At 46.5% G+C, this 15,242-nt stretch overlaps 1 protein-coding gene across 1 annotated transcript; it reads right to left on the bottom strand.

The window, feature by feature from the left end:
* Window positions 1-2,201: 2,201 nt before the first annotated feature.
* On the bottom strand, window positions 2,202-11,151 carry LOC119270233 (protein TIC110, chloroplastic-like). The gene is made up of 11 exons (XM_037552225.1): window positions 10,644-11,151; window positions 10,374-10,433; window positions 6,681-6,804; window positions 6,513-6,545; window positions 6,326-6,424; window positions 5,581-5,647; window positions 5,329-5,393; window positions 4,437-4,531; window positions 3,632-3,756; window positions 3,446-3,546; window positions 2,202-2,455 (listed from the first exon to the last, which is right to left on the bottom strand). The coding sequence occupies exons 1-11, from the start codon at window positions 11,105-11,107 to the stop codon at window positions 2,348-2,350; spliced, it is 1,341 nt and encodes a 446-aa protein (XP_037408122.1). The 5' UTR covers window positions 11,108-11,151; the 3' UTR covers window positions 2,202-2,347.
* Window positions 11,152-15,242: the final 4,091 nt, after the last annotated feature.

Below are 15,242 nucleotides of genomic sequence, written 5' to 3'. Positions count from 1 at the left end.
CTTTCCCATGGTCACCCGGCCCAGCGGACGCCCTCGCCCGCCTTCGCCGGTGTGCAGTCCCCTCCGTACAACTACTCGCCATTGGCCCACGCATCCTCCCCGACACCCCCTCTCCGCCGTGGCGCGCTGCCCTTCTCCCAAACCTCCACGTCGCACCTTGGCGACACCGACGCGACCGAAGCCGACATGGACGACATCATCACGGCAGGCTCGGCCGTCGTAGCCGCGTCCCCTGGGTTCACTACGCAGGACGACACGGTAGACCTCAACGGCGACATGGACGGCGAGCTCGACTACGCCGAGGAGGAGCCGGATGAGGAGGAGGAGGACGACGAGGAGGAGGAGGAGCTGGCGCCTGCGTCGACGAGGAAACGAAAGAAGAAGAAGGGGGCAGCCAGGACCGGCGAGCCGCGCATCAAGTGGGCGTCCAAGGAGCAGGAGTGTCTCGCCGAAGCATGGAAAGTCGTCTGCCTCGACCCGATCACCGGCACAAACCAGAGCATCGACACGTATTGGGAGTGCATCAATGCCGAGTTCGACAAGCGCAAGCTCGTCGACCCCTACTTCAAAGGCGTCCACATGCAGCGTGGTCGAAGGCGATGGCGAACCATTGGGGGCTCATCCAGACGGCGTGCAACAAATGGCATGGGATCATCGAGGAGATCGCGGCTCGCCCGGAGAGCGGCGCCAGCATTGAGGATCAGGTATGGCGCGCTGGTTTCCCACTTCTTTTCGCCGTGGACGCCGACCAACTGTTTGTTCCTCGGTGCAGCTGGTGCGGATGTTCGCCATGTATCGCCAGGACAACAACGACCAAGACTTCAAGTATCTCCACGTCTTTAAGCGAATCGAGAAGTGCGAGAAGTGGGCGGATGTCCGACGCACCCTCGCCAAGGCCAAGGAGACCTACAAGCCGGACGCGCTAACACCCAACAAAGGGGCCAAGAAGCGGAAGCACGCCGATTCAGCCACCGCGCGAGTGCAAGAGTCCATCGAGCATTGCCTTGCCGACGCACAGGCCCGGGCCGCCCTGCGGGAGGAGAAGATCGAGGCGCGCTGGTCGGCGTTGATGACGAACAACGCCGTCAAGCTCGACCTACTCCACACCAACGTCGCCGCGAAGAAGAGGAACACCGACCTGGCTTTTCTGATGGGTGGGGCGGACATGCTCCAGAGCAACGACGAGCAGCTCAAGGCGTGGTACCTAGCGGAGCGCGGCCTCATCCTGAACCAGCTGCCATCGACGGCGGCGCCAACTCCCACGCCCACGCCGACGACGCCAAGCCCGAGCGAGGATGCCTCCATGACGCCCAGCAGCACAGAAGCAGCGCCGACACCGTCAAGCCTGCGCACGCCGACTCCGCCGATGCCGGAGGCCGACCTCGCCGTTTGATGCGTTGCCCACGCGTCCTCTCGTTTTTTTTGTACGTCGAACTTTTTATCCGATCGCCGAACTTGGCCGCTAATCGCTCGACAGGGGCGTTTTTTTGCAAGCGGGAACGACCTAGTTTGAATTTGCCGCGACTTGGGGGGCGGCGCCTGGGGGCGTGGCTGGGAGCTAGATCACCCCCAAGGGCCAATCTAGCGCCGGTTCGCCCCCAGACGGCACTTTTTCGGCGCCCTAGGAGGCCGAACGGCTTGAGATGCTCTCACTGTTAGGAAATCTCATAGTTGTCCCCCTTTCGCTTCAGTGCATGTTTCTATTACAACGGGTGGAAATCACAAGTTAGAACATGAATTGTTGTGGAAAACTTAAAAGTCATTACAATTGTGGTAGGAGCTTGTACCCTACCAGACCTAGGGCGCAAGCAGTAAGGGAAGGAGGGGGCTGGGCGAGGCGATGAGCGTCCGCGCCGTCGCGGGAGATGAAGATGGCGGCAACGGCGCAAGAGGCAGGGGCGGCTAGGGTTCCGGCTCCTTTGGGGGCCGGGCAATAGAGATAATATTCTTATTGCTTAATCTGAAAAAGAGTCTTTACAACATATATTTATAACCTAAATAACTTGCATACGAATTAACTTAAGATAACTTGTGGGCTAAGATTGCCCGTGGGCCTTCTACGGCCACAAGTCAGGCCGGTCATAACAAATTGTTTGGTTTAGTTATACTTGTATGATGTGTACGGTTTACATGGTTATTGGTATATGCAGTTTCTGCAGAAGGGCATGTTTCTTTTCTGTTCACGAAATTCTTTTACCTGGTAACTGGCAGAAATACAAAATGCTAAGGCAACAATTCCGAATGACATTGTTTTCTCTCTGGTTATTTCCATGCAACAAAGAAAACAGTATTCCTGAACAAATAGCAGTACAACTTTTTACTCTGTAGCGATGCACACGCACGAGCTTCATGCTGGTACTTGAGATTTAACATCTGACATTACTCCTTCTATGATTGCTTCTGCCTCACGCTTCCCAAGCCCAAATATATTCCTCAGCTCATTTAAAGGACCAAGCTGCATTTTTGTCATTCACAGAAAGATTTCTGTTAAGGTGCTACCCCCGCAAAACACATTACCATATTCAGTAGAAAAAAGTATGGGAACGGTCATAAGGTGATTTTGAACAATCAAAAGTTCAAAACCATGAACCGTTTGAATACACATACCAAGTTAGCAAGTTGTGTATTGCAGTTTGAGTAGCAATCAGCAATAACAAGGTTTGAAGATAGATCAATTGGGTAAAGCTAATCAGTCTACCATGTGCGCTCCCATATAACCGACAGAAATAGCTTGGTACAATCGCAGAGATGCATCATCAGGAAATAGCATTGCATGTGAGGCTGAGGCCACATGTCATTGACACATTGACAATATCCTCCAATTTAAGTGCTTTTGAAAAGAAGAGAATTATTCAAATGATAAGTGGGGGTCTAATCAAGTAGGATTATGTAAACTCAAGCTAACTGATCTAATGCTAGGCATAATTCACAGTTATATTTGACAGTAAGCATAATTTATCGCAGTTTCTTAATGGGCATGATCTTTGATACTCAAACAAATGAAACATGATTTTTCAGCCGTTATTATTTCTTAACAACAGCTCAACACCTAACATATTATCTCCTAATTACTTACCAGTTACCATCAAGATTGTGAAATATATAGAAATATAAAATACAGTGCAAGATAGAGCCTGTGTGTGCATACAGCAGTTTCTACAGCACCATCATTTACTGTATAAACCACTTGATCTAAGATTACCTAGTCTGTAATGCTCAAAATTCAATGGATTAATTATGTCCACACAAAATCCAGACTATTTTGAAGATTCCCAGCATCTTGCTAACTAGCCCTACTCAACTTAAATCAAGAAAATTCGCAACAGTTGTGTTTATTCGAATTGGTCATTTCATAGGCCTACAGAACTAGCGATGCCTTATTTTAGGTTAACATTTCAAAAGGAGCATCAAATTAATTAACTAAATGCGTAGAATGTGGAATCACCTTCTCATCATCAAGAAGTCCATCTGAAAGTACTTCTGTTGTATAGGCCGCATAGAGTATCTTTAGATCACCAACCATCTTATCATGATCAAAATCTCCAGCTATGCAAGACATTCACAATAACCAATCTTAAGCAAGGTCCAACCAATCACATATGAATTAAAAAAACTTTACAACTTTAATCACCTAACGAGATAGGTCCAAGCCCACGTGCAAATCGCTCGCCTTGAGGAAACTTGCTTAGAACTGTTAGCAACCTATTGAATGCGAGGATACTATTCACCTCATTAATAACCTCTGTGGGAATGTTCCTGTAATCAGATATCATATGGTTTAGTATCAAGGCAAAGAAGTGTTTATGTTCTGCATCGATGCATAGAGAGATTCAGATGGCTTGACCACTTCTCCAACGGGAACATCTATTTGATAAATATTGGTCAAGAAAAGCCCATGCAGTTTCGTACAAAGTATATTGTTGATAATCTCACATTCCCTTGGAAGGCAGATGCAGTGGCTCATTTTTCTCACTAATAGTTAAATATCACCAAGTAGTGAAGGCAGAAATATCCATCAAATTTAACTTTTTTCGAAAAGGAAATCACTTCTATCAACTGGTTTGAGTACATATGTTATTGCTTGTGATAGACAAAACAACACTGAAAGCTTGCAACTCCAATAAGAACAGGACTGGCCTATGTGTGCGGAAGGTGGCATGTGATGGATGATTTCTGGCTGTTAACAAGGGAGAAAAATATGTTGTTCCTAATTACTACATACAATCTACTTTCCTCAATTATATATCACTCGGAGTTACAACAAATTAAAAGCCTGCATCAGTTTAAATAAGAAACACCCTTTTTCCTAAAAGCATTATATTATGGGTAACATCAATTCAAGTTTTCATGTTCTCGTAAAAAAAACCAGGTTTTCGTGCAAAGTCTCAAATGATAAATTCTGTCAGCAGGTTTTTGCAGATAAGTAGGCCTCATACCCTGCACTGGTATTGGACTTCAATATGGATAAAGCAGATGAAATGTTTTCTTGAATCAACTTCTTCGCATGCTCCTTGAACATGTCAGCAGCAACCTGCAAAAAAAATTCAAATATTCAGATATGCTACAACAGAACATGCTTAGATTGACAACAATTAAATATTTGAAGGGAGCTGCTACACATCGGCCGGCGGATCTCGCTCCATTGAGCGGCTGAACGTGTCGTTCCCCGTTGCAACAGAGGCAATATTGCAGAGACATCTTTGCAACAATGATAATGTTGCAGAAACCTTGCCACAGAGGTAATGTTGCATTTCTTTTTGCAACAGGATCCTTGTTGCAGAAACATTTAGCAAAGAAAAGCATATGCGGCTAGCAGCTGTGTCCGTCGCTATTGCAACATAGTCCTTGTTGCAAAAAAAAAACCCGCCGTGCTGACCGATTCTCGCGAGTACCAGCGGCAATCGACAGCACGTAACACACTCACGAGGCCGCGTCCCTCCGCTCCTTCCTTCCCTCCGATTGAACTCACAACCACATGGCCAAGTGTCGAGCAAAGGAGGCGGCGGACGCGAGAGCGCGATCAGCCGGCTGAAAGGTAACGTTTCCCATATTTGAATCACTTTTATGTCGCCTGTTGTCTAAGGCTCAATTTGCGGTTGCTGAAGTATGATGTGTTGTGCTTATTCTGCAATCTGCTGCAGAAAATTAGCAGCCTAACTCTTGACGAGTGTACACAGTACATACCTTTCCCTTTTTTGCGAATTGTACGGTACATTCTTAGATTTTATGCTATTTGGAGATAAGTGATATTATGCCCCAAGTATCGGTGAAGATGAAAAAGCAAATGAAGCCAATCAAGCAGTAAAATTGTGACAAGAAAAGGGTTACCTCATCAAAAAGTTTATATGCAAGTTGTACTCTCCTCACTTCAATGAGCGTGCCTATGTCAAGACCTAGAGAAATATCATATGTCAGAGATGAGAAATGCAAAAAAATAATATACCATGTAATCAGTTCGATAACAGAAGGTACCATTCTATCTTTCCTAAGTCTAATCTACTTGACAATGTTATACCTTGTAAGCACAATATGACTTAAGAATGGAACTAATGCCTACAGAAGAGCGTGTTTAAGCGATACCTCTTCCAATAGACTTGAGCTCTAACGCGTACAGACTTTTGGCATTCTCCCGCATAGCAATATCGATCTGCCAAAATATCATGACAATGAACAACTACTATGTCAAACAAGACATGAAGAAATACAGATACTTGCACCAGAGTAATTAGGAATGAGAAGTTCAAAAGATATGCTCTGAAATACTAGCAAAAAGGTCTGTGAGACATATGAATGTGCAATATGTACATGTTTCAGCCTTTCAGGAAATCAATGTCCTCGTCTTCGTCAACACAAAGCTATTTGCTTTTAACTACTACTTTCATTTTTATTTGACATGTAAATTGGCCATGACAAAATTATGTGGGCATGTTTGTAGCAAAAGATTTCATTATTATTACAATTTTATATTTTGTGACTGGTAGTCTAGCACGCATGTTGGACGAAAGGAGCATTTCATTTCCAATACTTGTAACCTAAATTAGTGGCACCGAGAGTTTGGAATTCCAGGCAAAACCTTCGGCCTTCGTCCACGACTTGCATCACGAACGGCACAAACTAAGCAATGAGCATGCTAAGCATGATTTGAGAGGCCTCTCAAGGTGGCAAATTTAATAAAATGGGAGCAATTACATGCCAAATTTGACCGCAACATTATAAAAATACCCTAATGTGGTGGCATTCTGCTTTCTTGATAAGACGAAGTCATAAAACTGAGGCATGCTATGCATAGTGGTAAATGATTGACCATTATCTTATACTCATGTACCTGATAGTCCGTGATCCCGAAAAGATGTTTCCATGGAAGTATGAAGTCTGATGCATCTCCGAAGACAAGATTTGACACAAAAATTAACTTTTGGAATGCCTATGAAATATTTCCCATAGTTAAACAGAATTAGAAAACAGTTTTAGGTATCCATTGTGCATAATTACTTCCAAGCAGAGTCACTTACATCGAGTCTCTCTCTGTATAAGCGTCTACCAATCTATTACAGCGAGCAAAGTGAGACGCGTAAGGCGATGGGGAGAAAACAGAGTAAATGTGAAAATGGTGAGTAAAGTCATAAGAACACCTGATATAGATACTAAGATATAGAAGTGCTTGGATCATGAGGCAATACCGCCAGGTGCATATTTGCAGCATCCACATCATCGAGTCCAAGAGCTTTTTTAAACTTTTTAATAGCTTCAACCTCAGTACCTTTGAGATCTTCATGTCCTGGAGGAAGTACTGAGTAAACAAAGCTGCGGAAAGAATGGATAGGATAAAGTATAAGCGAATGGCTAATGTTCATCAATGGCCAGATTGTCAAGATGTGAACTATATGTAGGTGATGTTTTCATTTTACTTCTAAAAGGGAAAATGCATGCTGTATAAAAGCAGCAAAGTAAGTGCTTTATCATTACCACAGGGCCAAGTAAAGTAATCTGAATTTACTCCTATATAAGTAAAGAAGCAAGTGTGCTAGCATTGTGCAATATAGGTTGCTTGAAATTAGTAAGTGGCTAAGAGCCACAGCAAGAAGCCTCGCTTGTATAGTAGGATAAAGGCGGTAACAGGGCACGCAGAGTGGTGAATGCCAACAATGCCATCCAAAACTGTCATTGCCTCATTGGCCCATTAAGAGTTACAATACTCAGCAACTTGTTCAAGCAACAATTACTTGTATCTGAAACTCTGAACCAAAGATGTTTTCAGGTACCAAATTTCCCGAGGCCTTTTACAGGCAACAACAGCTATATATTAAATTGATGGCTTTGAAAAAAAAACTTGTGTTAAATTATCAAACTATTTGACAAAACATACACAAGCAGTTCAAGGGAATATCCTGTGCACACAGAAGTTGTTAGCCCAGAACTACTCGCTAGCACTCGAGTACACTGATAAACGACCGGTGGAAGAGCTAAGTGCTACTACTACTTGCGCTCTGCAAACTAGCAAAGCACACACTGTCTAGTGCTGCTCATACACACACGCACATGGAAGAGAGAAGCTCACGGACACGCTGATTGTTGTGAAGCTCAAATGGATTGGAGTGGAATGGATTTTACAGTGCGGGATACAACTCCACAAGAGTCGTGCGGAAATTTCTCCGCGTCGTGCCACCTCGCTTCGCTCAGGTAACAATCTCCATCGAGACCTTGCTTGACCTGAGTGAGCTCTCCATCGAGGAGCTCACGGGCCGGTTGCGGGTGGTCGAGGACCGCCTTGAGGACGGCCGTGAGATCTTCGGAGGAGAACAACTCCTATTCTCGAAGAAGTAGGAGGCGAGGAAGCGTCAAGGACGTGGTGGAGGTGCCCTGAGCAACGGAGGCGACACCGGCAGAGGCGGTGGTCGCACCCAGGGCGGAGCCGGACGAGGTGCCGGCAACGACGACCGAGACAAGTGCCAATCTTGCAGCATCAAGGGCCACTGGGCCCGTGAGTGCCGCAAAAGGATGGCTGACCTTATGACTTTGGGCTTGTTGAGCTGTGCCCTCAGCAGAACCTTATGACTTTGTTGTGGTACTTGGGTGTGTGTGTGTGGACTTGGTGTGGTTGTATGTCCTTTGGCGGTCTGCTTTATCTATAAAGCGGGGCGAAAGCCTTTTTCGGTAAAGGATGGCTGACGAGGATGCCGCAGCCGCCGCAAATCTCGTGCAGGCTGAAGAGGACGATGGGCCAGCAATGATGATGGCTTGCGTTGAGACCATGCAGGAGGGCGCAGCGCCTCCGGAGACCATGGTTCCGACAAGCATCGAAGCCGTGCAGGAGGTCGCAGCACCTCCGGCGACCACGGTGCCGACAACCGTCAAGTCCGTGCGGGAGGCACGGAGCTCTTCAAGTAATCCCCTCCCGACATCGGTAGCGCTCTCCCCGACAGCAACGTTCTCGGGAGACTACGATTGGGAGGAGATGAAGACCCGGGTGTGGGGGAGCCACACCCCGGCAACCACGTCCCTTGTGACGCTAGTCAAGCCCGTGCAAGTTGGCATGGCAATCGCGGCCCCGACATCCTTGGGACCCGACAAGCCCGTGCAAGTTGGCACGGCAAAGGCGTCGCCGACATCCTCGGGACCCAAGAAGCCTGTGTCAGGAGGCACGGCAACGACGCATATGGTGGGCCACGTCCCAACCATGATGCTGGCGACTAGTGAGCCCGTGCAAGAGGCACGACACTCTCAGGTCGGCCACACCCCGACAACCAGGTTCTCGGGGTTCTGCAAGCCCGTGTGGGCGACACGACACTCTTTGACAGGCCTCAACTGAGGGGCGATGAAGAGACGGTCATGGGGCGCCAAGGTCTCGACCGTGACTATGGCGACTATCGAGGCCGTGCAGGAGGTGCGACACTCTCTAGTCGGCCATGCCGTGACCCCGACGTGCTTGGGGTCTATCGAGTTCATGCGGGAGGCACGACACTCTCTGGTCGGACACGCGCCGACCACGCTGGTGGCGACTGTTGAGACCGTGCAGGAGGCACGGTGCTCTGTGGTCGGCCACACCGCAGCCCCGACGCGCTCAGGGTCCGTTGAGTCCGTGCGGGTGGCACGACTCACGACTGTCGGGGGAGACCCTACAAGCAAGTCCGATGAGAAGAATGACAAGGACTCCGCTATCCTAGGAGAAGCCACTCTTGTCAGTGCGGCGTCCGGCACAACGACCCCGGGAAGGGAGTTCCCGGGTAATGTGAAGTCCGACAAGTCATCCACGGGAAGGGAGTTCCTGGGTAGCATGACGTCCGACAGGACGACCCTGGGAAGGGAATTCTCGGGCAGTGTGACGTCAGGAACTATCACCCCAGCAAGACCGACGCCCACAAGCGAGGTGGTTGCTGGGCAGTTCATGTCCCCGCCAACAGCGTGGTCGGACCTGTTCAATGCCAACAACAACGTTGGCGCTCCACACGGGTTCCGACGCCTAGGGGGATCTTCTCGGCGAACCTGCGGGGCGACCGCAGCACCCCAAGATCAAGAAGGACGAGCACGGCGCCATCATCAAGCACAAGGCGCGACTCGTAGCGAAAGGGTAAGTACAACGCACGGGGGAGGACTTGCAAGAGGTCTTCGCTCTGGTGGCAAAGCGCGAGCAGGGCATACGGGCTACACAAAGCCTGAGAAGGCGGACATCCCGAGGAAGGCACTTGGTCATGTCCCGTTCCAAGAGCTGCGTGACAAGGTCGGGATTGTCGACATCCAACCCGTTCGACAGGGTTGAGGGGGAGATTGTGGGCTTCACCCCTGTCTCACGGCAATTGCATGGAAATCACCTAGTCGCTTCCTTAGCTGTGGAAGAAACTTGACCTGGAGTTGACTAGAGCTGTCCATGCAAGTACGTAATGATTTCCTAGTAGTAGATAGGAAATTACCAGGAATAGATAGGGTAAGTGTGTAGTAGTTTCTTACTGGCTACACGTCCGGTGCAAGCCGGCTCAAAGCTCCTATAAAAGGAGTTGTATCCCGCATTGTAAAATCCATTCCACTCCAATCCATTTGAGCTTCACAACAATCAGCGTGTCCGTGAGCTTCTCTCTTCCATGGGCGTGTGTGTATGAGCAGCACTAGACAGTGTGTGCTTTGCTAGTTTGCAGAGCGCAAGTAGTAGTAGCACTTAGCTCTTCTACCGGTCGTTTATCAGTGTACTCGGGTGCTAGCGAGTAGTTCTGGGCTAACAGAAGTGCCGTTATGGAAATTGTGCAGTTAAAGCTTGCATCCTTGAACCAAAAATCACTGATGTACTTAAAGCCAATATTTATCTGTAGTCTTGCACACACCATGTTCACAATCGTGGAAAACAACTGAACAATTTCAGAGGTGTCAAGAGGGAGGCTCACCTGGCATACAGGTCACAGAGCTCTGATTTGAATGCTGCATCTTGTGTACTGACTCCATATCTGAAACAAAATAAAAGGATAAGATAATGGACTAACTCCATCTTGTGTGCTAACAAAGAATTCAAGTTTCAAAACTGGACTAAAAACACTTAAGAAAATGTTTTTTTTTGGAAGAAGAAGAAGAAACTTGGTGTAATTACACGGCCGCTAATACAGACAAGTGAAGAGCAAAACCAATGCAGCAACTATTGGGCGGCATGCCAGACTCACTTGCTCGCGATGTTCGCCACCTCACTAGCCTCCAGCGCGGTGGGGTCGTCAGAGCCTGCGACGTAGTTGTGGAGCCCCACGGCGGCGACCCCCGGCACGACGGAGTTCACAGCGGCGGCCCCCGCAAGGGTGGCCGCCCCGAGCACGGCCGCGCCCGCGACGGCCGTGGTCCGCGTGCCGCCGTAGCGTGTCCCGAGGCTGTACCCCCCCGCCGCCGCCGCGGCAACGACCGCGAGCTCCAACACCGCCCGCCCCGCGGGCGGCAATGCCTCCACCAGCGGCTGCACGCCCGTGAGCTCCTTCCGGCCGCCGAACACCTCCTCCCCCTTGGACGCCGCGGCGACGCAGCGGAACCGCCGGCCGCGGGGGCGGCTCCGCGTGGCGGAGGGGAGGAGCGGGGAGGAGGAGACGGCGGCCGCGGCGGCGCGGGGTGAGGCCTTGGCGGAGACGAGTGAGAGCTCCATTGCTAGCTTGGGCGATCACGGCTGCCCGGGAAAATATATGGTGGCGGTGTGTTTCCATGAGCGGAGCCTAGCAACATCATATGGTTGCGCGGTTGAATAGATGGAACGATGGGTGAGTTTGCGGCTTCGAGGTGCGGCTCGCGGATTTGGAGGCTCGGGGCCAGGCAATATGTGTCCGATATGCCACTACTCCGTACCTTATGCAGTTCACATACTTCTTTTCTTATTAGTAGGAGGAGTATTTATTTATTGGTGAATATACTCATATTTTTCATTAAATTAATCTGAAAATGCAGTGGATAAAACATGATCAATACAATAGACATGATTATTTGACTAGAGAAAATACCAATCAAACTAACCATGTGATGTCATCGACAAGATTAAGCTGGCTCTGGTGGAGGAGCGGTGACAACAGCGTGTCTTTAGCTCGTTCTGGCGGCAGTAGTAGTCGCTATGTGGTCTCGGAATCTCCATGTAATTTTTATTATGTTTGAGATGCTTTGTACTCCCGTTGAACTTTTATAATAGATTTGAAAAGCTAAACATGCGATGTGATGTGATGTCAATAACTTGTTTGTGTCAGATTGCAATCGCGGTGACCCATAATCCGTGACAAAGGGATACAAACACATATGATGTGGTGTAAGAAGATGTGTTTGCAATATCATCAAATGCCATGTCATCAAAACGAACTTCGACGTCGAGGGAGTGGTCGTTGTTGGGAGTAGTCGTGCGCAACCACGTTGCAGAAGAAGCCAGTAATTGCCCGAGAGCGCTTCCCAAAAACGTGATCACCTACGGGTTCAAAAGAGGCGTGGTTTTGAATGCATGTTACCCCATTTCGTGGGTGTACGTCGCAAAGTGAGATGAAAAAGTGGTAGATGACACAAAGCGATGAAACCGGGTGGCATGTAATCAAAAGTTCACAAGGTCACTCTTCTTCAACGGTGATGGTATCTAATGTTACCAGTTATGCTTCCATCGTTCACTTTGTTATGATGGTTTGCTTGCCGGACTTCAAGAAAACAATGTCATCATCAACTGTAAATACATAATCACTTATGACCTTAACCAATGAGCATCAGATATCCAGTTTGAATCACTATAACCCTCCGGTATCCTTCTGTATCAGATGTAGTGAAGCTTAGTTTGCTTTGTTAGGTTATGTAATGGTTGAGCACTCCTGGAACTTTGACAGAATGTTTTTTTACCAACAGTAAAAAAATCCCTTAATAGTATGTTAATAGGGTTTATGGGTATATGGTCAAGGATATGCTATTAATTATATCTAAAAAACATACTCTCAACCCTAAAAGCCTAAACATTTGTTACATGTTAGGTAATTATGAGGCACTTCTATAACTCTAACAAAAGAATTGGATTTGGCATGAAAATACTCAAAATAAGACAATATGTTATGTGGTTTAGAGCATGGCAATATGAAATATCGTAATATCCAAATATTGCATTTGTTACCTAAAAGCCTAAACTATAAACCCTAAATATGGTATATGGTTTAGATCATGCTCTAACAAAATATTTTCATGTACAATGCAACGTTTCCTTGAAAATAGATATTCTTTTTATAACCATTATTGGTTCATAAATCCAAATATAAACTATTTATAGTCCTCCACAAATTTATGAAACTTTGGGGGAATGATCTTTGTACACACGTTGTCATCTAGTAAAAATACTGACTTCATTTGAAGTACAAAAATACTAGTTTACTATTTTAAGAAATGCCCTTTTTGTGCCATCACAAAGCAACTACTATTTATGTTATATTGTTACATCCCAAATCATTCATTGACCTCCCCCCTAGGCATACTTTGTCATGATACACATAGACATGATTTTGCTAGTACAAAGTTTGATGAGAGCATCCAAAGTCTATTTTTTTTCCTAGTTGGCACTCTTATGAACCAACTATATCCCCCGATCCTTTTGACACGAGGATTTGGCACATTGTCGGAAATATGCCCTAGAGGGAATAATATAATATTATTATATTTCCATTTTCATAATTAAGAGTTCATATTTCATGTTATAACTGTTATGATTCTGAAATATGCGATTCAGTGAAAAACTCATATGCACGAATCGGATGATAAACAATAAATACACTACTTGTCTTGCCTCTAAGACCGGCTCAAGTATTGTTGGTGATCATGTTTTCCGGATCTTAGGATATCGCTAAGTGTAACGATAATCCTAAACCAACATTGAGACTATAATGTTAGAAGAACGATCATATTGAATCGACCCAAACTTGTTTGTTATACTTTGAGATAATATCGTTTGAAATCAATTGTTATAACATGAAGTGTTGACATGTGTTTTAGTTCCTTAGACAACCATGAGAGTATCGTAGTCACTTACTACCGTACGGTGGGCTTTGTGGTTGCTCAAACGTCATCTGTAACACAGTGATCATAACGTCAACTTACAGGTTAATCAGAAAGTTTGACAAGGGACTAGATAGCTCGAGAGTGGAATTTTCTCCTTCGATGCTGGAGAGATATTCTTAGGGCCCTCTTGGTGTGACAACATCCATCATCGTCTGGCCAGACACAGGTCACTATGTCACGAGGATGCCGGAAAGCTTTAATGAGAAAGAAGAACAAAACCTGTAACAAGGATGATGGTATAGTGAGCATGTGTATGACTCAGGAGGATACCGATGCATCTCGGATTTTGTAAAGAATCGTCAAGCAAAGGGAACATCACATGATAACCAAAGGTTCACTTGAATGCCATTAGTGTAATCATAGGGATCAATATGGGCGTCCGCGGTTCTACTATCGATCACTGAGGGAAGGGGTTTTGTTCATGTATATGTTTTACTGAACCTATGAGGTCACAAGCTTAAGGTAATCATGACATGTTTAGTGTTAGTAGGATGAGAGTATCGAGAATTTATTTGTGGAATTGTTTCATTAATATTCAAAATAGTTTTGAGAGGAATCGGAAGCGTTTCAGAGGTCACCGTAAGGGTTTCGGAGTTTATCGGGCAATACCGGCTATTCCTGATAAATAATATATAGGTGTAAAATGTTTCCAATGATGTTAAATTGATAAAAAAGACTCTAAAAATTGTTAGGAGGCTTTTATATTTAATTTAATATCAAGGGGGCTTAAAAGGCCAAGTGGTGGAAGGAGAATTGGGTCACCGTGGCCCAATAGGGAGGCGCCCCACTTTTCCAATGGGGAGGCCGAATTGGAGTGGGGGAGTAATCCTCCTCCCCCCTTTGGCCAGCGCACCAAGGAGGGGTTTCCCTCCTTGTGTGGCAGCCCCTCCTCTCCCCCAACCTATATATATATACCAGAGGCTTTTGTGCTATTTGGATATACAAGTTTTGGAGCCTCCTCTAGTTCTAGTTGGTCCTAGATGATCAATTAGAGCCTGACCTAGATCCTATAATCCTCATAATTAGAAGCCCAATGTGGCTCTAATCTCCTCCCTTTAATTCTCTGGCGACGATTAGCTCTAGACGGCGAAGCGCTGCCGGATCATGGAGACCGTACGCTTGCAACCAAGTAGAAAGGTCATGCTTTCAGTCTTCTGTTCGAGGGATCATTCGTGGCGGTTTCATGGGATTGAGGTACTCCATACACCGACTCGTCTACTTCTGCTGCTACTCAGAGTCGGTAACGATCGTGATCCAAACCGTTTATGCGTCTTTGTATTGTTCCCGGGTGATCGTAGGGAGAATTGTTTTTGTTTTTCTATTGCGTTTCCCAACAATGGCATCATGAGCAGTTCTATGAATGGATGCAGGTTTCGATCTAGATCACATGTGTATGTGAGGGTTTAATGTTCTTTCTATGCTTCCCTCAGGTGTTGCTTCGGTCCAGTTCATTGGCGGCATGATGTGGTTTGTACAAAGTTGTGACAATCGATCGGCTCTAGTTGTCGACGATCTGTTAATAGTTCTTTGGGCTTCATCATAGTCAAGAATAGTGAACCGTTGCAAACACAAGAGAGTGATGAAGATGAACAATCTTCTAGGGGGTCATGCGTAATCGACGAAGTTTAGTGTGGGGCTAGAGATTTTTAATTAAGTCTTTTCCCTCACACACCCTGAAAGTTAATTTAGCAACAAGAATTATCGCCTTGATTGTGTATGTA

This window comes from Triticum dicoccoides, chromosome 1A (genome assembly GCF_002162155.2).
Source record: "Triticum dicoccoides isolate Atlit2015 ecotype Zavitan chromosome 1A, WEW_v2.0, whole genome shotgun sequence".
Classification (NCBI taxonomy): Eukaryota; Viridiplantae; Streptophyta; class Magnoliopsida; order Poales; family Poaceae; genus Triticum; species Triticum dicoccoides.
This window is presented reverse-complemented; position numbering and strand designations above follow the sequence as displayed.

Coding starts and splice junctions, on each gene's coding strand:
- LOC119270233 (XM_037552225.1), bottom strand. CDS start 11,107: ATGGAGCTCTCACTCGTCTCCGCCAAGGCCTCACCCCGCGCCGCCGCG. Junction 6,546..6,680: donor CTGCAAATATGCACCTGGCG/GTATTGCCTCAT, acceptor TCGCTGTAATAG/ATTGGTAGACGCTTATACAG. Junction 5,394..5,580: donor GCTCAAGTCTATTGGAAGAG/GTATCGCTTAAA, acceptor ATATTTCTCTAG/GTCTTGACATAGGCACGCTC.